Source organism: Ambystoma mexicanum, chromosome 6p (assembly GCF_040938575.1).
Source record: "Ambystoma mexicanum isolate Mex_15411 chromosome 6p, UKY_AmexF1_1, whole genome shotgun sequence".
In the NCBI taxonomy this organism is placed as follows: domain Eukaryota; kingdom Metazoa; phylum Chordata; class Amphibia; order Caudata; family Ambystomatidae; genus Ambystoma; species Ambystoma mexicanum.
In genome coordinates this window covers 1,247,712,957-1,247,735,510 of record NC_090935.1, presented here as the reverse complement: position 1 = coordinate 1,247,735,510, position 22,554 = coordinate 1,247,712,957, and the positions used below count along the sequence as shown (strand labels likewise).

At 47.4% G+C, this 22,554-nt stretch overlaps 1 protein-coding gene across 1 annotated transcript in view; it reads left to right on the top strand.

Moving 5' to 3' along the window:
• CEP78 (centrosomal protein 78) overlaps window positions 1–22,554 on the top strand; it is a 1,593,497-nt gene that overhangs the window by 234,287 nt on the left and 1,336,656 nt on the right. Inside the window, exon 3 of the mRNA XM_069625901.1 lies at window positions 6,862–7,037. Within this exon, the coding sequence (XP_069482002.1) occupies window positions 6,862–7,037 (176 nt within the window). The remainder of the gene's footprint in view (window positions 1–6,861; window positions 7,038–22,554) is intronic.

Genomic DNA, 22,554 nt, shown 5'->3' with positions numbered 1-22,554 from the left:
AAAACAAAATGTTCCTTCAACCCTGGGTCCCCCTCTTCTGGGAAATGACCCCTCACAATTCATGGATGATAGCTTCACCCCTGTATCTCCCTCGATCGGGCTCAGACCCCTCTTAATCTCGGCCTCCCTCCTCCGGGTTCACTATGGCTTTCTCTTCTCTTTAGTTTCTCAATGTCTTTTCAAACAGTTTATATTGGACATCCCTCAGCCAGGTTCACGTCTGTCAACACACTGTTTCTCAGGACTTTAGACTTTGCCCATTCTCACTGGCATCCTTCGGTCAGGGTCTCTCTTGCCGTCTTTTTCACACTTCCAGGTTGTTGAGATTCACTTCCCTTGTTTCAACTCACTGTGGGTTTCATTTCCCTTTCTTTCACGCAGTTTGTAGATCAAAGACTTTTATTGTATGGGGATTTGTTTTCATAGTTCATTGAACTTAGTTAAAACGTGCCACTTTGCGATTCCCAATGACCACTGCCCAGTTCTTATCGATTCTCCCCTTGACTCACCGGCTTGATGAAACGCTTGGCTTTCGGCTTCTCTGGAGTCAAGGCCGGGACCATGGGTGCAGGAGTGGCCCTTGCTCCTGCTTATCGGCGTAGGCTTGCCCTGTGTACCGTTGACAACTACCGCAAGACACTTGTGCTATTGTTTTCGGTCTTAGGCTCTCTTCCACAAAGTTTCCGCTGGTCTGGCATGAAAAGGTCAAGATCACTTCTCCCCTAGCCACCCTCTCGATTCCTGCTGCCTTTCTCCTTCTCTTGAACTGCCGTGCTTGATTAGCTGTCTCGTCGTGCTGTCTGCCGTGCTCGCCTTCCCCTCCTGTGCTCTCTGGCTCTACCATTTGTCAGCGGGGAACGGAAAGGGCCATCACGTGTGTGCGATTTAGGTCAATTGCCTAACTCTGCCTGACCCTGGTGTCGGGATATGTATGGATACGAATGACCGGAACAGAGGAGATTGTGGGTACGGTAGTGTTCTGTCATAGTGGATTGGGTGTTCTGAAGAGGACAATCAGAGGGCTGGGATTGGTAGGCAAACAGGAATAGCTGGGACTCTGAAGTAAACCAGTGGGATAGGATTAAAATGACTCGGAGTATTCGGGTAAGTATGATCATAGGGACGTGGAGAAGAATGTCCGGGAATGTTCGGGCAGGATGCAGGAAAACGGGGATTCTGGGAGAGATAGTTTTGGGATGTAACATGGTGTTGGTTCGAGCAGGAGAGTGAATGGAAGGAAGCGGGGCAGATGTATGATAGACTATACAGATGTTAGGGAGTTCGCCCTCCTCTCCTTCTCTCTGGCTTGTGTCATACTGCGTCTCCCTTGGTTTATTCCCTCAAGTATATACCCGGGTTTCTCCATCCCTGTGAGCCTTTATCCCTCTTTCACCCGTAGAGTTGGGATCTGAGGGTATCAATGCTTTCATGGCCACCTGAATGAGTCTCTTGAGGTTTGGTATGTGAGATACCCTCAGGTATTTCACAATAAGCACAAACGTTCAACGTTCACCTTTTGACTCCCTCCCCCCCCCCCCATTTTCACTGGGTTCGCATTGATCACTTTGCTTTTTTATAGTTCATTCACTTTATTGCTTCATAACAAAACCATTTCACCTTTCACTGAGACTTTCGAGAGGGCTACTTCCTTTCGCCAGACCACTCTGCTACTTTGCGTCTCATCCACACGCGTGCAGCCTTCAATTGTGTCATATACTGTTGCAACTTCAATCTTTCCTTAACACACACCAGTCTTTCATGTCGCTTGCCTACTGACCGGCAGTGTGTATATACTTCTTGTCTTTGCAGTTTTTAATTCACAAGTCTAGGTTAATACCACAGACTTGGCCTCGCCTTCCCAACTCTGCCATTCACCCGGGAGGGTCGCTGGCATCCTTGAAACACAATACAGTCTTCTTGTCTGTGATTTGGCCTTCTCCACGTGTCTATTGCGGCCTTCTGGAGGCATCAACCTGCTGCAGGGGGAACTCTTGGCGTTCTCAACCCTTTGCTCTTGTCTCTCGGTCCGTCGCTTTGCTCCAGTAGGTTCTCCTTTGCCCCAGAAGTTCTGCTATTGCTCGCGTTTTACTTTGCTCAGTGTGTGTCTCTATGTTCTGCCTTTTATCCGTCTGTGGCGAGCTAATTGGTGTCAGAAGAATGCACTTAATGTCAAGTGCCTGGCTTTGCCTGAACTGATTAGTGGGACATGTCCAATGAGATAAAGAGGGTTAGCCTCTTTACTCTGTCGCCCTCTTCCTCGGCCCAGTGCTTGTGTAGAAAGGCAGGGGGGAGTCGGGAGATTGGAGAATCCTATAAAATAGGATGGGTCATGTGTACCGAAAAGGGGGGGAATACCGCATCTCACCATCGGTCGGCCCCACCCTCCCTCCCTAAAGACCCCTCATCAAGGTGATCCTCCTGCACTGGTCCACACCCAAGAACTGGATCCAAAAGCGTTGGCCATGTCCTGGCCACCTGCATGACAGGACCCATAGGACTAGCGGATGAGACACCCTTTGTTTTCTCACAGACCCCAAGGAGAAGTTTGTTGTTCCTCCTTTCCTGATTTTCAAGGTCCTCCATCTTCATGCTCACATCCCTCCCGGCGCTTTCCAATGCCTTCAAGTACTTCCACCGATATGTGGTTGCTCTCTAAGGCCTCTACTCTTTCAGCCATTTTCTTGGCTCTGCTCTCTACTGCTGATATTGATGCCTGGCTATCTTATCTTAAGGCCTTCACATCCTGCAAGATGCTCAGAATGTCTGATTTTGTAGCCACTTCTGCCATTTGTGCCGGTGCCTGGAGGCCTAACTCTCACTGATCTGCATGCCTGTGAGGAGAGAAACCTTAGTTCCCTTGGATGTCCCACCACACTTGCCCCACAGTCTCCAAATATTGCTGTGCTAACCCTAATTCAAAGTAGGTCCCACCCAGGGCTGTTCCATCTCCCCCCCCCCCCAGATCTCTTACTTGGGTTGCTCTCAAGTCTTGGGCTTCCCAGTGGCGGGGTACGGGCCAGTCAATGGAATAATGACTGCTGCATCCTAGAGGTGGTGCCTGCGCACCTTCTACTGTGGGTGCACTTCTCCTGCATGCAGTGTTTGGTCACCAGACCCTGGGCCAAAGCAAGGGCTGCTGCTGCGCTCCTCACCACTATGCGTTGTGGGGTGCCAAGGAGAGGGGCAGGCACTCAGAGCCGGACCTCTTCTCTTTCCATGCATTGACCCGGCTGTGCACGGGCTCGCTGTATGTTGCCCACCACTCTGCACCTCTCCCTTCAGCCGATCCTGCCACACGTGGAGCTAGGGCTGTTGCCCTGCTGAACATGGGTCCTGCTTACAGACCATGCGCTGGGCCCCTGCATGCAACCTGTGTCTTCTGAGGCTCTCTACTGCTGGTGGTTTCCTTCTCCAGGTCCTGCTGTGTCCTCTGGCCTCAGAGGCACTGATACGAAGAATGCTGCACAAGTGCAGCGCGCTGCCAAAACATAGCCGCCCATAGTTGAAGGCCTTCACAGCTGGGGCAAGGAGCTTCTGATTCCTCCTAACCTCTGGGGGCGACTGCTCAGGGACGTCATTTGGGGGTTATCAGGAGTAGCAGTTGCTACCTCTGGTTCCCACTCTGCTACCCCTAGATATGTCCTTGCTACCCCTGGGCTACTGCACAAAGAGGCATTGCCATGAGCAGATATCTCTGTTGCACCTGAAAAAGGCGGTTGTAAATGTGCCAACTTTTTTTCAATTGGAATGTCGATCACATCACCTGGAGAAATAACAGGAATGCAGGATAAAACATGAATCTGCCATCACTAACCGGTTTTCAGTCCATTAGTGAAGAATGCCTGAATAGTTGGGTTCAGAGGCAGGCGTGTCTGTGCAGCTCATACCCAGTACGGTAGCAAAAGGAAGAGTATGAGGGCTAGGTCTAGCTAGCTGGTAATGGGTAAGAGCAGCCTGCATAACAGCATGAACATGCATCTCATCAGAGTTTCTTATCGTCTGCTTTGCACATCCAGTGAGCCACTGGGCCTGTGATGAGAGGGGTGTGACCCAGTGGCTTCTGCCACCATTCTTTGTTGGGCACGGTTTGACCTGACACAGATCTGCTAGAACTCCATCACAGGCACAGATGGATGCAAGGTGAGATAATTAATTTACATGAAGTTGCCCTCAGTCTCTGAAGTAAACCATCTGTTGCTCCCTCAAGCAAAACATATATATATTTGGAAGGGTAGCTCATGGGCAGTGCACTTGCTTTGGCAGCAAGAGGATGCAGTGCAACATGGGTTAAGCTCCTTTTCCAGTGCTAAGAAGCTGTAGGAGGCTGGCAGTAAGCAAGATATAAGGGACCAAAGAAAATAATAAAATGGGCCTTTTCTCAGGATGATGGACATGGAGGTGCTGCTGCAGTTTACAATCAATTTTTTTTTAAACTGCAATTACTGTGGCCTACAACCCATCCTTCCGCTCTATCTCCCATCTAACACAAAAACTGTGGGTTACTTGCTAAATAGGCAAAACAGAACAGGTTATGGCTGGAAGGTCTCAAATCATTCCTGACTACTGGCACAGCTCTGGGCCACCGTTTTTCAGCCTGTCAAGGAAAGACCATTTGCAAATCATATTTGGCCCCACCCCAAAAGGGGCAGTCCAGCCCGAACTGCTAGTTCACATCCCTTCTACCCATGACCACAAGCTTCCCCAGACATCTGCCTGCCTTAGTGGGTGTCATGAGTGTGGAGTAGTCTAGGCCTCTAGGCCCAGCAGGCTTTTCTTGATGACGTGGAGCTGTTGCTTACAATGAAAATAAAATCCCTACTATTACTGTGACCTGCAACACATCCTTCCTCTCTATCGCCTATCTAGCAAAATAAAACTGTGGGTTACCTACCAGGTATGCAAAACAAAAAGGTGATGGCTGGAAGGTTTCCAATCATTCATAACCACTAGCACAGCTCTGGGCCACCCTCCAGACCATCGTTCTTCTGGTTGGGCTTGTGTTGGTCAGTTGTTTCCAGTCTGTGGCCAGACACTTGGCAGGCACTGGCTTGGGGGTTTGGGCCTCTTCGAGATGCTCTGTCTGTTTACAGTTTAGCTCCAGTGATGTTCAATAGTCCAGGTTGTTGTGTTCGACGTCTGCTTACATTCACAGTAATTTGGCAAATATGGGACTGTATACACTGATTTTAACACTACAAATGGTGATCCATTCTTATGTGAAATGTATATCATATTACAGTGATATCGTAACCATATTTTTCTTAGTATACTGAGGAACAATACTATGTGATGCCACTTCCTGATTTGTCAACAGTTGACAGGTCATGTGCCATCAAGTCCTGTAATATCACTTAGGGGCGGGGTCAAATGGCATCACTTACTGTGATGTCATCAGAGGTCAAGGTCTGTGTGATGTCACTTCTGCTACCCCTGGGATTTTGGTAAAATGACATCCCTGCGACTGCTGCCTATTAATGGGGGATGGGCGTTCGGGGGAGCTCAGTCCTTAAGCTGCCACATTGCCAAACTCCCCCTCACTTACCTACTTTATAACCTTTATATGTGTTCACAATTTAATTTAGCTTGCAGAATAGGGAGATAAACCAAAGGGTGTATTTCACCCTATCAAAACTCTATGCAACAAGACTGACCCCTACGACTGATTGCTGGAGACACTGTGGTATGATTGGCACTATGGGTCACGTTTTCTGGTTCTGTCAAAATCCTTTTGGACTATGGTCTCTCTCAAGTTGCCGCATATACAGTGCATTACATTTACTCTATCCCCTCATTGATGATGTTAAGCGCTGATGTGGATCAGTGGCATGATGAAATCCTGACCTGCAAACCTATCAACATCATGCTCTTCAGAGTATGAAAGGCCATGCTCCTAGATTGGAAGAGTGCAATCCTCCCCCACCACCCCACCAAAAGGAAATGGCTTGCCCTGTTAACCAAAACATACACTACTGAACGACCATGCTACCGTCTGGTGGCAAGTGTATCGCAAGCAGAGAGATTTTGGGAATTGATCAATTCAGTACTCTAGAGATGGCTGTCTACCACATAACACACCTATCCCGAACAGGGGCTACTGGACGCATATGAACTATACACTACTCTAAGACTTCTTGCACCCAAACCTTCTCCCCACATGGTGCTGATGGAATTTTGTATATTGATGGGGAGGTTTCTGTGTTAGTGGACCACAATGGGGGGGGGTGCCTGTTGTCGATGTACATAACTGTACGCGCTACGTGATTTCATGATTGTGTTTTGCAAATGTAACATGCTACTGGCATATGGTTTTCCCCTTTAAGTTAGTTTTAATTTTGATCTTGAGTATGATTTCAATTGCCCATTGTGATATCCAGTATATTTTGGATGTTTCCTTGTCCTATATTGTGATTTGTATATTTCTTCAACAAAAAGTTTTAATTAAAAAAAAAGTTATTCACAGTTTTACGTGTAATATTGTTGTTTTTATTCAAAACCGATATGCATTACTTTTTTATGGATGTATTAATATCCAAAATAAACTTCTTTTCCTCTCCTCTGAAATAAGTGCCCTGCCTTCTTTACATCAGGCAATCAAGTGGGGACCTTTCAAGGTGGGGGGCCAAGGGGCACGTGCCACTTTTGCCCTACCATAAAAATGTTTCTAAATATAAGGCGTGTATTCGGTAAGGAGAGGAGGGCAGCAGGGATATATTTTTTCTCACAAATCTTTTAAACATTGAATCTAACATGTGATTTCTAAAAACACTGTAATTTCTTCTTTTTAAAAGCTTTGTATTGTGCATGATAAAGTCAGTTGGATTTAACCTTTTCTTTCTTTGATTTTTTTTGCATGTATAACAGGTGAGGAAAAATATACACCACATTTTAGAAGACGTATTCCAGCAATTCGATCGAGAGACATGACTTTCCAATGTTGTAAAGCCATCAGAAACTGCCTTGTTGTGTCAGGTGCTCTTAAAAATCTGGAAATACAAGGCCTTCCCTTAAGAGAACGAGATTTAATAGTTTTAACCAAGGTGAGGATTTGTAAACCTATTGTTACCAGACTCAATTTATGAATATGCATCTTTACGATCTAACAGGCGTATTGCACTAGTAAAAGGTGTCTACTGAAAACTAGAATTCGATGGCTCCATGTACCATGACGTTGCAAGGCTTTAGAATGGCGGAAAGACCGTTTTTTCTTACCAAGAAAAATTTGAAATGCTTAGAAACTGCCCATTGCCAGTTGCAACCATTATCATACTCAAATGATTAGCTTAACTTTCATTCCAAGGCCCCCACTAACCATAGATAATTATGCCTGCATAGAGTACTGGGGACAAACTGTTAGTCTATATTAACGTGTTTCAGCTTAGTTTGCCAGACTACCTTGAATCATCATGAGCTAAAAAGGCAAACACTATATTTTCAAAATTTGGATACTTTGTAACAAAAATCCCAAGTTTCAACTGCACATCATGTGGGAACCACTCGTTCACTGTAAACTACTGCAAAAATCAAAGCATTGATTCCTACTGTCCATTGGAGCACGTGCCTGAAAGCCGCAAGTTAAGATTCCACCACATATTGTCAAACTCCTGGATGTGTTTCTGCTTTCACGTTACCTGGTGAATTTGGGTCTGATCTCTGTCTTGTCACACCCTGACTACTCCAATAGCTGTCTCTGTCTTCTCTGTCTCCATCCCGACTTCTAAATTTAAAATGGGTAATACATCTGCATTGTATTCCAGCGCTCCTTATTTACCCTGCACAAGTGGATTTAGAAAGGTTGGGAATGCTCGCCTCCCAGCAAGCATGGGTAGCTCTCACTCATTTATTTTGGGTTTGCAGGGCATTCAGCTTTGGTGTCCTGCTAAGGACAAAGCCTGTTGAAGCTTTAAGGCCAAGTTATTTCAACATCTTGGTTGAAGAATTTATTTTCTTAGCTTTTTATTATGCAATCACTTAATACTCCTTCGTAGTTTGTCCCCTTTCCCCCTTGTGGGATTTTGCAAAGGGATGTGCAAGATGTATGCTTGTGTAATGCTTATGCAAATTAATTATCCAATGCAGGCATACACGGGGAAGGTGACAAAATAAATGCCTCTTAAAATCTGCATCAATTAACTGTCCATGTGCTCACTTCTTGTTATAACTTGTTGATCATTAATATTTTGACAATATTTTTACATTTTCTGTTACAAGGCTAAACAGTACCATGAAATAAACATAACATTTTAAGGTTGTGTTCACCAATGATGAATCTAGAGTATGTTTCGTATCCATGTTGAAATTACACTAATATTGATTGACAAGCAATATGCCTCCAAAAAATATACCCATAGTGTTTTTTTTGGTTTATTATTTTTATTAATGTGTTAGTTTATATATACACTTTTCACATATAATATAAATCATAAACATAATAAATACATTTACAATCCATACACACATACTAAAATGTATCGGCACTTGTTTCATCAAACCTAATAAAATCATATAGTTGACATACTTAAAAATAAGTAAAAAAAAAAGCTTATAATTTCAAATGAATTCCTTTCTTGATTTCTAACTTAGTCAGGTGTACTGTATCTAATCATAACCATCTGCTCTTGCCCTACATTTCTATGCCATTTAAATACAATTCCCAAGTAGATTCTCACAAACGTTATACATTGCAATGAAGACCATCACGTTTGAAGCATTGACATTATGCCACCAGAGGGTTGGCTCCCAAACATGTTCTATATCATGTACATATTTATCGTAGTGTCTTTTATACACACTCATCATATTAGGACAGCTAGTCAATAGTTGTTTCCCTGTCTCCACAATTTCTTTGTCCTTACACATCTGACAGTGGCGCTCAGTAATGGGTATCTTGCTTACTGTACCTGTGGTTGCTAAGACTGGTAGATGATCAATCCTAACTAATAGGATAAACCGTCTCAGTCTTAGAGTTGGACATAAATTAAGATGTTGCTGTGTTTTTTTTTTTTTATAAGTGTATAACATGTACTTTCGAAACTGATATTTTTTAAGACCTTCTAAATGGGCATAATTCTCTAGCCAATCCCCTAGATCAACTTTCCGTGCAAGAGCCGATTTTAATGCAGGGCAGAATTCTCCCGATCGATTACTCCAGTTTATCTCATCAAGGTACTTTTCATTATTTTCCTTAAAAAAAAAAGAAAATACTTCCTAGACTCCTTCATAAGTTCCTGTCGGAGCGATATCAGCAACTGGTTACTAGAGGTAGTCATTATCTTCAAATATAGTTCAGCCCTTCATTTTAGCACCAATGATTTCAATGAATGCAACCCCAATTCCAGCCTAAGAACGGTAGGAAGGCCTAAAATCTTTTTCCAATCTTTGCCCTCAACTGCCTGTAACCATTTGAGGTCAATTGTCTGTAGCGCTTCAAGACTATATACAATCATTGGTGCTAAAACCTGTTGATATAGTAATCAAGCAGCCCAAATAGTGAAGCCCCCATCTTAGTGAAACGATAGACCAATGCCGATATTTGGGCAGCTCTAACCTTTCTTGCTTGTATGCATAGCCGATAGTAATTTCCAGTTTCAAAGTCAATGCCAAGGTACTTATGGTTAGGCGTACACAATATTTCTAACTCATGTACCTTTAATCTAGTACGGGCAATCTTCTTACAAGAAAACGCCATCAATTGCGTTTTCTCCAGATTAATCACAAAATCGTTAATTTTAGCATACTGCCATAGAGCCTCCGCTGATCTCCGTAGTCCACCAATCGTATGGTCGAGTATGACCAGGTCATCCGCGTACGCAAGTACCGGGCATTGTTCAGCTCCTATAAGTGGGGGACAGTTATGAACAAAACAAATTGCCCGCGGTAGATCATGGACAAAAATATTATATAGTGTGGGTGCCGTAACACAGCCCTGTTTGACCCCTCTATTCTGCTCAACTTGTGCGGTCATAGTCCCATAAGAATCCAACTTTAAAGAGGCAGTGTTATTTAAGTGGAGGAGCCTCAGATAATATAGTAGGCCGTGAGGACAACCTATTGCTTCTAATTTCGACCATAACAACTCTCTTTTCAGACTCGATCAAAAGCGTCTTTAAAATCAACGAAAAGGGCATACAGAGGAGGCTTACACGTTTTCCTGGCATTAATACACAGGGTATCTAATATAACTAGGTTATGTGAGGTGGAATAACCCTGCCTAAATCTGCTCTGAAAGCGGTTCAGTAATACTCTTATCAGCTCATTCCTGGAGTTCTTTTAGCAGTAAGCTAGAAAACAATTTGCCGGAGACATCCAGCATCGATAATAATCTGTAGATTGCTGGATCAAACTTATCCCCCTTTTTATAAATAGGTATAAGCATTGACTTCTGCCAGGAACTCGGAATCTTGCCCTCGTGTAGTACCTTATCGAACAGAATCTTCAATAATTCCGCCCAAAATACTGGGTTACTTTTCAATGCTATGTTCGCCAAGCCATTATGGCCCAGGCGCACAGGATTTTTTGAGCTTTTTTATTTTAATCAAAAGCTGGTCTACCAAAATTTTAAATGGTGGACTAGAAGGGCTAATGATTGGAGGAATCCTGCCAACTTCACATATCAGGATATTTCCGGTCACTCAAGAACTTTTCCCATCTATGTGCTGCAATGGGATTATTCATGGGGGCTTGTCTATCGCCGCTGGCTTCCCCCATTAGACCCCATATATTACGGGTGTTCTTGGTACACAATAATTGTGCAGTATCTTGCCATAACATAAGTTTCCTCAAATATCTTTTTTGTTTTATCCACACTCTGAATTTTAATTTTTTTTTAATCAATATATTTTTATTGAAACCTTGATCAAACATGAAATTCATTGTGTAACATATAACAGAGCTAGATCATTAATCATATTGCTTAATCAATGCTTCGAAATTTCATTTTAACATAGTTAAAATTCATCCGTTATTCATAACTTCATCAGCGCGCTCAGGGAAGAAGCTTAACTTAGCACAACATAAAACTGCAGAAGAAAAGAGGAGAGCAGAAAAGAAGAGAAGAAAAAAAAAAAATATTCCCACAACATCCACAAACATTATTAACAACATTTCCCTCGGGCAGGGTATAGTCCGCATAGGTCCAGGCTTCCACGCATGTGGTGCTCAGTCCATATGCAAGGCTTGTCATGGTTTAAGAAGGTACTTAATCAGTTTAGGCTGGAAAAACATGTGTTCCCTTTCAGCTTCGTGTTCCAGAAATGGCCCCCAGATACGGGAGAACTTGGATGTCTTGCCCTCTATTATAGCCGTTAGCTTTTCCATTCCGAGCAGTTCCCAAACGTTCACCCACCAATAGGCTATATGGGGGCCCTCTACTTCCTTCCAAAATCGGGTCCGCGTGAGGCGAGCTGCCATAAGTAGTTGAGTAATCAGATCACCTCTGGGGACTGACCGCGGGTACGACCCATCGTCTGGTGTATCACCCAGCAGCATTACAAGTGGATCCATGGGAAGCAGAGCCCCACATATGTCTTGATCCTTGATCAAACTTCCAGCCATAAGGATTGAATGATGGCGCAATGCCACCACAGATAACCCAAGTCTCCCCTCTCCCCACATCCATGCCAGCACGTGTCAGGATAGTCTGGGTTCATTGCATGTAATTTCTGGGGGGAAAAATACCATCGAAAGCGGAGCTTAAGCGCGCACTCCCTTACTGCTGTGCACCTTGAAGATCTATGGGCTCTGCCCCAAATCCTCTTCCAGGATTCTTGGGACATATCAATCCACAGCTCCCTCTCCCATGCCAGCATATAGGTAAGTTTCTCATCTTCCGGGACTTCTTCCAGGAGATGGTAACAAGTAGCTATTCTGTGGGCATGCTGACCTTTTGAAGCCATTAGTTCCAATCCTGTAGGGGGTCTAGTGGCTGCCCTTTCTGTATTTGGGTTAGTTATCCAATGACAGAGATGTATATATCTAAGCCTTTCCGTTTCTGGGAGGTTAAATTTCTCTTTGCATTGGGCAAAGGTCAGGGGCAAGTTGTCCGTATAGAACTCTCGTAGTCTCAAGGAGTTCCCATTTGACCAGAGCTGATATGAGTTGGGTTGAAGCCCAGGGGTAAAGGCTGGATTCTGCGTGACCGGGCAAAGCGGGCCCTGGCCCGCTGAGAACCCTCTCTGCAAGCAGCATTTATCCCAGCAGCGAAGTGTAGTTACTGTGGTGGGAAGGAGGGATCCCCGATAGGTGCGCGCCTCCCGTGGGAGAAAGGGCAGATTACAGAGGGGCCCAGATAGTGTTGTTCAGTGTCGTGCCATTTGGGGGGGGATCTACTGGATTAGTCCAGCTCAGGATGGCAGCAATTTGGGCTGCTCGATAATATCTTGGGATGGAGGGGAGCCCCAAACCTCCTAGCAACTTTCCCCGAGTTAGGGGCTTACGCTGGATTCTTGGGCTTTTCCGCTGCCAAACAAAGCGGCCTATTTTGAGGGGGTTGGCTCCTCCGACGTATTCCATATCTATGACAGGTACTCGCCACAGCTGTGCTGCTTTGGAAAACTTTCTGCGTCGATGACTTCGATACGCTGTCCATGAGAGCCTCCGTCGAGCCGACGTCACCGGATGTTATAAGTAGGACGCACGACGCCCGTAGCCTCAGTTCCGTTTTTTCCGCTAACGTGTTCACTTCGGAGATCTCGGCGCGCCTCGGTTCTTCTGAGTTCTATTCTTTCGGTTCTTCGAACCTGTTTGTTTGTGAAGAATGTCTTTGTCTTCATCTACCCCGCGTCCGGGTTTCAAGAAGTGTCGGGACTGCGGTTCTAAGATGTCGCTGACGCCCGCACATCGCCTGCCTCTGGTGCCTCGTTGAGGACCACGCCACGGATGATTGTGACTATTGCCAGTCGTTAACATTGAAGGCCTTGCGGGAGCGTAAGAAAAAACTGTGTCGGTAAGGTGTCCAAGCCCCGGAAATCAAAATCCACTGGGATTTTGACTGACAATTCGAGCGGCCACTCTCTGCATCGTCTGCGTAAGTCCAGGGGGTCTCATTCCTGGAGTGGGCCCGCCATTCCTCTGCCTCTTTGAGGCACTCACGGAAGCGCCGTCACCGGTCGCCTTCCTCAACCGAGGACTCCGCCCGTCGGCGGGTTGCTTGGACCGACAAGCATTCCATTCCTGTGGAATGGGATTAATTTCGTAAGGAGATGATGGCGATTTTTCAGTCGCAGGGCTCCGTTCCATCCGCGCCGTCGAAAGACGCGGCAGGGAACGTGCTAGAGACACCGTTCGCACGCCTTGGGGCTCGAGCGGTCGTCGCGATCACCGGGCACCTTCTCAAGGTCCCGGTCGGACAAGGTGGATCGCTCTAGCCATGCCCGCTCCAGGTCCCGGTCCTTGACGCCCTCGAGACCGTCAGAGCCTGTGAGGTCTTCGAAGAAGACATCGACGCCTTTGGCGCTGAGGCAGTCGAAGGACTCTCTCAAGGCTCCGCCTCCAAGGAAGCCATCGGCGACATTGGCGCCCAGGCTGTCGAAGGACGCGCTCTGGGCTCCTCCCTCGAGGCCTGTGTCGATGCCGTCGGCGCCGCGCTGAACGTCGATGCTGATTCTGTCAACGCCCTTGACTCCTTTCGAGGAGGCTTTATCGGAGGTGCCCCAGAGACTGGTGGCAACTCAGAGAAAGGCCCTGCAGAAGTCAGTGAGGCCTGTATTGGAGCCTTTTTCTGTGCCCTCATCCAGGGATTTATTCCAGCCTCTGGATTACATCTCTCAGGTGGATGGAAGGGTCTGATGAAGGTATGGTTACTGAAGAGGTTCCTGACACTCATGTCTGGGTATAGTCAGCTGGAAGACCTGCGTCAGTCTTTGCACGACGCCAGTGGTCTGGACATCTCTCCAGAGGTTGAGTTCGGTAGGCCTGAGCCTGGCACGCACGCTGAGCCCTCGTACCGGCGCCTTATGTCGAGGGTGACGGAATACATGGGGTGGTCTGCGCCTCCAGTGGACTTTCTGCAGTATGACCCAATGGATATCCTTGACCAAGGTCCACCAACTGACCCGGTACTGCCATTCCATATGGCCTTGCAAAGAAGGGTGACAGCGGCTTGGACTGCTCCGGAGAGTCTCCCGGCAGTGAGCAAGTCTTTGTCGAAGAAATACCGTCCAGCCAGTAGCGACCCCAGCTACTTGACTACGCACCCCACTCCGGAGAGTTTGGTGGTACAGGCGGCTACAGCCCCGGCAAAACAGGCATTGTAACCTACCATCCAAGTGTTTTCTTCAGGGGGTGTGGCTTTACAGGCAGCCAACTCCGTGTGTGCCTTAGCACGTTTCACTCATACTCTGTGGAATTGTCTCTTTGGCGGCTGAACGTATTCCCGAATGTGAGGAACGGGATGGCTTTCTTGCTCTTGTTCAGGATGGCAAGGATGCCATGTGTGAATCCGTTCAGTCGGGTTTGGACATGGCAGATTGCGTCAGCAAGTCCATGGCAGCGAGCACCATAATTCGCAGATTTGCGTGGTTGCGGAAGTCGGGGTTTGCTCCTGATTTACAAGTCCGGCTTCTCAACATGCCCTTTGATGATGAATATCTTTTTGGCAGCAAGGAGAGTTTGCAGACCTCCAAAGCTGCAGCAAAGTCGTTGAGCACTGCAGTTCGCCAACCTCCGCCTTTTCGTCCTAGGGGACAGCAATGGAGGAGACGTTCCTTTCGATATTACTCATCCTTTGGTAGATCGAGAGGAGCTGCAAGTCAAAGGGGCCACCGTAAGAGTACCAGAGGTGGAAAACAAGGTACTCGAGGTGCCAAGGCCGCTCGGGCAGTGGCCTCTTTACCCTCAGGCACTGCCGCAGCCGCTTCAGCTCAGTCATGAGGCCATGTCCCATGGTTCGCCGGTTGGGGGAAGGCTGGCGCAGCATCTTGTAGAATGGCGTGGCATTACTTCTGATGTGTGGGTTCTGGAGATCATAGCCCACGGCTACTGTCTTCCTTTCCAGCAGAGGCCTTATGACAATCCACCAGGGAACCTCTCTTTGAAGAGTCCGGATCCGCTCCTTGCGCAGGAAATCAAATCCCTGCTGGAGAAAGGCGCCATAGAACGGGTGCCCTTAGCGGAGAGGAACAAGGGATGGTATTGCCCTTATTTTTTGATTTCAAAGAAATACGGAGGATTGAGACTCATCATGGACTTGCGTGGTTTGAACAAGCTCCTCAGGAAGGACAAGTTCAAGATGGTTACTCTCTCTCAAGTCCTCCAGGCCCTTCAACTTCAGGACTGGTTGGTGTCTCTCAACCTCAAGGACGCTTACTTTCATGTGCTGATCCATCCCAAGCACAAGAAGTACCTGAGGTTCGCGGTTGGCGACTCGCACTTTTCAGTTTCAGGTCCTGCCGCTCGGATTGACCTCCGCCCTGAGGGTTTTCACCAAGCTCATGGTGGTGGTGGCAGCGTATCTCAGGAAAGGGGGGGATTCACGTCTACCCCTACCTGGACGATTGGCTGATCAGGGCGCACTCTCCTGAGCAAGTCCTGGCTCATCTGTCCATCCCCTGCCACTCCCTTCACAAGCTGGGCTTGTCCCTCAACTTGAAGTCCCATTTGACGCCAACGCAGCGGCACCAGTACATCGGAGCAGTGCGCGACACATCACTGGGGCAGTGTTTCCCTCCCCAGGTGAGGGCTCATCACATTCAGCAGATGGTGCACAGGTTTCAACGTGCCCACAGTCACTCGGCGTTCAAGTTCTTGCAGTTGCTCGGCCTCATAGCATCCTGCATTCATTTGGTCCCAGAGGCCAGGTTGTGGTTGAGATCTCTGCAATGGGCTCTCAAGATACAGTGGGCTCAGTCCTCCGGGAGGATGTCGGACTCCGTTCAGGTGCCGCCCTCGGTCGACCAGGATCTTCTGTGGTGGGCCGTCGAAGGCAATCTAATGAGGGGGGCTCCATTTTGGCTACCCTGGCCAGAGGTGACAATCGTGACGGATGCATCCCGCATGGGATGGGGAGCTCATGCCAATGAGATGACAGTCAGCAGTCGTTGGTTTCCGTCGGAGTCCAGACTCCATATCAATCTGATGGAGCTGAGGGCCGTCGGGCGAGGAAAGAAAGTCCTGATTATGACGGACAACAAAGTGGCCATGCACTACCTCAACAAAAAGGGGGGGACAGGGTTACTTCCTCTGTGCAGGGAGGCGATGCAGCTCTGGTTCTGGGCTATCCAGCAGGAAATTTTGATCTCGGCAGTTCATCTGGCCGGAGATGAAAACGAGACGGCGGACGCTCTCTCACGAGTGGGAGCTGGCTCAGGAGATTCTCCTGGAGATCTTTGCCCTTTGGGGGACCCCACAAGTGGATCTCTTCGCCTCGAGTGTCAACCGGAAGTGCGAAAGGCTCTGCTCGCGGGAATTTCCTCCAAGAGGAGGCTTAGGGGACGCGTTCGTGGTGGAGTGGTCCTACCAACTGCTGTACGCGTTTCATCCAGTCCCCGTCATCCCGCAAGTGCTGCAGTGGTTATGGAGGTTTGGTTCCCGGATGATCCTTATTGCTCCGGCATGGGCCCGGATAGCGTGGTACCCGGACCTTCTCGACTTGTCCATCTGTCCTCCACGCCGTCTTCCCTACCGAGACGATCTGCTCTCATGGGATGGGGGGGGTCAGGTTCTCCATCCAGAGGTCAGATCCCTCAACCTTCACGCTTGGCTTCTGAAAGGTTGAGGTATAAGGATTGGGACCTCCCTGAAGATGTGATGGAGGTATTGCTTTCGGCCAAACGGCCGGCAACGAAGTCCCTGTATCATTGCCGTTGGAGAAAGTTCTGCGACTGGTACAGGGTTAAGAATGTGGACCCTTTTTCATGCAACATTCCTGTGGTTCTGTCTTTTTTGCTTTCGTTAGCCCACAAGGGCCTGAAAGTGGGACCATTAAAGGTTACCTGGTGGCGCTGTCCATATTTAAGCGCTTGTCTGAGGCTCACTAATGTGTTTCCACCGTCACCTTTCCAGGTGCCCGGTTGGGATTTGAACCTTGTTCTAAAATTCCTAATGGGTACTCCATTTGAGCCTTTACATTCTTGACCTTTGAGACTGTTAACCCTTAAAACTGTATTTTTAGTTGTGGTGACTTCCACTCGCAGAGTGAGTGAGTTGCATGTACTTTCTGTTAAGCCACCCTTCACAGTGTTTCATAAGGACAGGGTTGTCCTTAGGGTACGTCCTTCCTTTCTTCTGAAAGTGGTGTCGGAATTTCATTTAAGCCAGAAGGTCATTCTTCCGGCATTTTATACTCATCCGCATCCTGGTCAGGAAGAGGAGAGGCTCCATAGGTTGGATCCTAGGAGAGCTTTAAGTTTCTACCTTTCACCCATGTCCCGTGTCGGAGTGGACGATCAGCTCTTTATAGGTTACGCTGGAAGGCGATTGGGACAAGTTGTTACTAAGCAGACTTTGTCTAGATGGATTATCTTGGCAATTTCTGAATGTTACCGCTTGGCGGGTAAGGACCCTCCGGTAGGCTTACGGGCCCATTCTACTAGGGGTATGGCTGCCTCTACTGCCCTACAGAGGGGTGTTCCTATTCGTAACATCTGTGAAGCAGCCACATGGGCTTCGGTCCATACTTTTGTAAGACGCTACTCCCTAGATTCTATCCATGGGCAGGATCTGGCCTTTGGCAAGGTGGTCCTTTACTCTGCAATTTAATTGGGCATTCTTAATTTCTATATTCTAAATTCTTTTCCATCCTCCATACGTTGGTACTGCTTTGGGAGTGTGTCATCGATATGGAATACGTTGGAGGACCCAATCCCCTCGAATAACAAGTTACTCTCTTACCTGGTAACGTTCTTTCGATGGGATGGGCCGACGACATATTCCATATCGCTCCCTCCCTACCTGCCCCGCTACAGAATTTCTTATGCGATTGCAGCTTACGTTTCCGTAAGGCTTTCTGTGGTCATACTGGCAGAAGATTGTTGCCACACGTTCTGGGGAAAAAACTACAACTGAGGCTACGGGCGTTGTGCGTCCTACTTATAACATCCGGTGACGTCGGCTCGACAGAGGCCCTCGAGGACAGCGTATCGACGTCATCGACGCAGACTCCAAAAATTTTCCGAAGCAGCACAGCTGTGGTGATTACCTGTTATAGATATGGAATACGTCGTCAGACCATCCCATCGAAAGAACGTTACCAGGTAAGAGAGTAACTCTGGGATCAATATAGGAAGGACCTAGAACGTGTATAAAAGCCTAGGGAGCAGGACCATTTTAATTGCGCTGATGAGTCCGAGCCAGGATATTTCTTGCGAGACCCACCTCTGTAGTTAGTCTTTCAATAAGGTGGGGATATTGGCCTTCATCAGACCCATAAAAGTTGGGGTTAAATGCACTCTGAGGTACGTAATAGTTGTGCTTTTCCAGCTCAGAGAATAGGCATTTTGCAAGGTGTTCAGAGTGTCGGGGGCTTCCGACAGATTCAAGCCTGTCGATTTGGCCATGTTTATTGTAAATCCCAAGACCAACGCAAATTGGGCGAGCAGGTCCATAAGGGGAGGGATTGAAGTCCGGGCGTCTCTCAGGAAGCGGAGCACATCATCTGCATATAACGCAACTTTATGGCATTACCCTCCTCTCTCAAACCCCTGAATCTTCGGGTGGAGACGAATTCGCTGGGCTATGGGTTCCACTGCTAGCGCGAATACCAATGGGGACAAGGGGCAACCTTGTCTGGTTCCTTTACTCAAGGCTACCTCTGGCCAAATCAAAACCCTTCTACAACAAATCCATGTAGTCCCAGGACATGCTGTCAAACGCCCCATGGACGTCTAAGGATAGCAATGAAATTGGGCCTGGGCTTATGGGGGCGAGAGCTATCAAGTTTATTGCTCTGCGAATGTTATCATGTGCAGAACGGCCTTGAATGAACCCAGTCTGATCTCTATTATTGTTGGTAAGAGCTCTCCTAGTCACTGGGCTATAATTCTGCTGAATAATTTTGCATCAGTATTAAGCAAAGCTATCTGGCGGTAGGATGTGCACTCTGTTGGGTCCTTCCCGGGCTTCAGGATTAGGGTCGTGGCCGATTCTGCCATTGATTGTGTAACCAAACCTGTTTACCATAAAAAGTTAAATAGCTTTGTAAGGTGGGGTGTGAGCTCCGTGGAAAAGATCTTATAGAATTTGTTTGTAAACCCGTCTGGGGCAGGGGCCTTACCAAATGGGAAGGCTTTGATTGCCATTTGAACTTCTTGTGTAGTTATCGTGTCTTCCAAAGGTTCTGGCAGGGCCTGTGGGACTTGTGGGAGGTTTGCTTTTGCTATGAAATCTTTGGAGGTTTGTAGATCTCCCACATGTGGAGATACTTGTTCCCTGAAAACATTTTCAATAATTTGGAGCTTGCCATCTTCCGAGGAGACGTATCTGCCTCCGTCATCTCATAAGATGTCTATCCTGTTTTGTTTTGCCTGTTTTTTTAATTTAGCCGCTAGCAATTTGGTAGCTTTGTCCCCCCTTGTGTAAAAATGTTGCTTGGTGACCATCATATGATAGGCTGCCTTCCCCGTGTGGTGTACCTCAAGCGCCTTCTTGGCTATCCGCAGGTCTCTTAAGGAGTGCCGCAAGCCCTTTTCTTTATGCAACTCTTCAAATCTACTGGCTTCATTCTCTAGCTGCACCTGCTGTAGTCTCCTGGCTCTCCACCTCTGTGACGCCTGCTTGATCAAATGCCCCTAATTACTGATTTACTTGCATTCCATATTGTGCCCCAGTTCATGCCGCCTGTGACATTTTCACTGTAATACAATTCCATGCCCTCCCTTATATGAGTATGAATTAATGGGTCTTCTAGTAAGTAATCATTCAATCTCCAGGGGGGGTTTTGGGGTGGAGTTGCATGAAGTGGGGACATTGTTAATCTCACTGGGGTGTGATCTGAAAGAGCCTCTGGGAGTATTTCTATGTCTATCACTGAAGGTGTTAGTGAGTCCGAGATAAAAAACATATCAAGCCTGGAAAACCCCCATATACCGCGAGAAGTAAGTGTAATTTTGCTCATCTTGATGGCAATATCGCCAAATCTCAATGAGGGAGTTTTTCCCGCAGCAATGTGATAAGTGCTTTAACATTACCCTGTCATTGGCCGTTGGGAGCAAGGTTTTATCCACTAAGGGATTAATTACGGCATTAAAATCACCCCTTAAGATTACTTCCCCCTCTGCGTGATCAAACAAAGCCTTAGACAATTTTGCGAAAAATATATCTTGTTTGGTATTCGGAGCATATATAGAGACCAATGTGATTTAGCATCCATCTAACATGGCTACTACTAACAAGAACCTTCACTCCTCATCCCGAACCACCTCCAATGTCTTTGTTGAGGTAGTGCATGGCCACTTTGAGGGGGTGCCTTTGGGAACCAGGATGGCGACCCCTCATTTTTTTAGGCCACTAGAGGCAACAAACTTCGTGGGATACAGCCTATTGTTACGACGAAATTCATCTGCAGGTCGCAGGTGGGTTTCCTGGAGGAATAGGAATGCTGCGTCTAGGGTCGCAGTCTATGGAACAATGCCTTACATTTTGGGGGGGAATTTAGGCCTTGCACATTAAGAGTGATACATTTAACATTCGGGCCGCCATGTTCGTTCAAGCTTCTGTGTCCTGTTTGGTAACATTCGTTCAGCCCCTCGGCAAGGCCCCCATAAATGACAGCCAGTTCCTGGCCCCCCTGAACATGTCTCTGGGCTATCCTGCCTTCTGTAAGGGTAAATGAGGGTGGCCCAACGAGGGGGGGGGTCCGGAAAGAGATGCCCCAGGATGCCCTCCGTTGTGGCACCGCCTATATGTATTGTGTGGTGTGTGGGATCATAACTCAAGCCTATTGACATCGTATTAAAAGGAAAATAAGAAACATATAAAAAACAATCAAAGCAACATGGGTAAAACCGAATCATTGAGGATCTTGCCAACCTCAATTCCCAAACTAACTTTAACCAACCGTTAAACATGTCGGACGCCATCCGCTCAGGCGCTCAAATCTGCTAGGCAGAGAGAACTTCTATTACCCTTAATCAACCTAGGGTCTAGTATTCAGGAGCTACGGTTCTCTGGAGTGCCCCCTGGATTATAGGTTGGGCCACCATAAGACCCCAACAGGGCTCCTCAGCAGCGAGGAGCCAGGTAAGCGGTGCGTGAGAACAAAAGGAGGGAGGGGGCAGGTCTATGGCTCCAAGTCTTCCAGACCAGCCATCCGGGAGGCCTCGCATCAAAAGGAACACCATTTATTAGGCATAAGTAAGCAGGGAGTCCAAATTTCCCCTAACTGAATGTCATTAGTTCAGATACCTCTCAAGTTCAGATGTCAGCAAGGTTGTCTCCTTCTGATGCGAGGGAAGTCTCGGGTTCACATCGCCCCTCGGCTGCTTCCGTGGTTTTCGTTTCTTGATGTGGGTTTGCTTCTAAACGACACCATCCTCTGAGCTTTCCCCGCTTGTCTTTTGGCGTGGGGCCGAAGGCTGGCCCGTCCAGTTCCCCGGTGCAGGGCCTCGAGGAATCCTCATTGGGTGCCTCCGATATCAGCCCTTTTGCCTCGTCCTCTGAGGAGATTACGTAGTGTTGATTATGGAGGTCAAAGAGTAACTTACATGGGAAACCCTAGCGATACCAAATCTTTTTAGCCCTCAGGGTGTACGGGGAAAGATCTTGAAAGAACTGTACTGTCGCACCTCGGAAGTGTATTGAGGCTGAATTTCTAGCTGCCAGCATGATCTCCTCTTTCTGACGGAAGAAGTGCACATGCGTGAGAACGTCTGGCAATAGGTTTCTTTTAAGCTGAGTTGAGGAGTATACTCAATGGGTTCTGTCCAATATCAGATCTTCAGATGGGGGAAGATCAAGGATGGATCTAAATAATACTGCCACATATTCAGGCAAGTCCTGGTCTGAGACCTGCCGGGGAATACTGCGAAGCCGCTCATTATTCCTCCTTGACCTGTTTTCGAGATCCGCCTGTTTGGCCCAGATATCTTCCAGCTGTTCTTCAATGATCCTCACTCTTTCTGTGAGGACCTTGGTGTCATGCGTGTGCTCACAGGTTATATTTTCCAGCTCGTTGACTCTGGTCTCCAGACCGCCTAGATGTGACGTCAAGTCTGCCAGTGACTGGGCTAGAATCTTTAGAGGTTTTAATTTCTGTTTTGATTTCCTGGGTGATGTCTTGCTTTAAAGCACCTTAACATTACCTCAAAGTCCTCTCTGGAAAGGGGCATGTTTGAATCTTGCATTAGAGCTGGGGCTGGGTGTATGTCCGCTGTAACTATGCATGAACAGGACGAGGCGGGAGGCTGTGGCATCAGGAAGGCCGGTATACCATGTATTTTCTGCCTTCCAGCAGCTTTGGGCATCGCCAGTGGGTCTAGTATTGACTGCGTTAATATTCTTCCAGTGCAGAAGTTTGCGTTTGATTGGAAGGGGGAAAGCGGGATCTCCACAGCAGGCGCTGGTTCCAATTCCTCAGGTTGGGCTGTAAGAGGCGGTGAGAGATCTCCTATAATATTATTTGAGGCT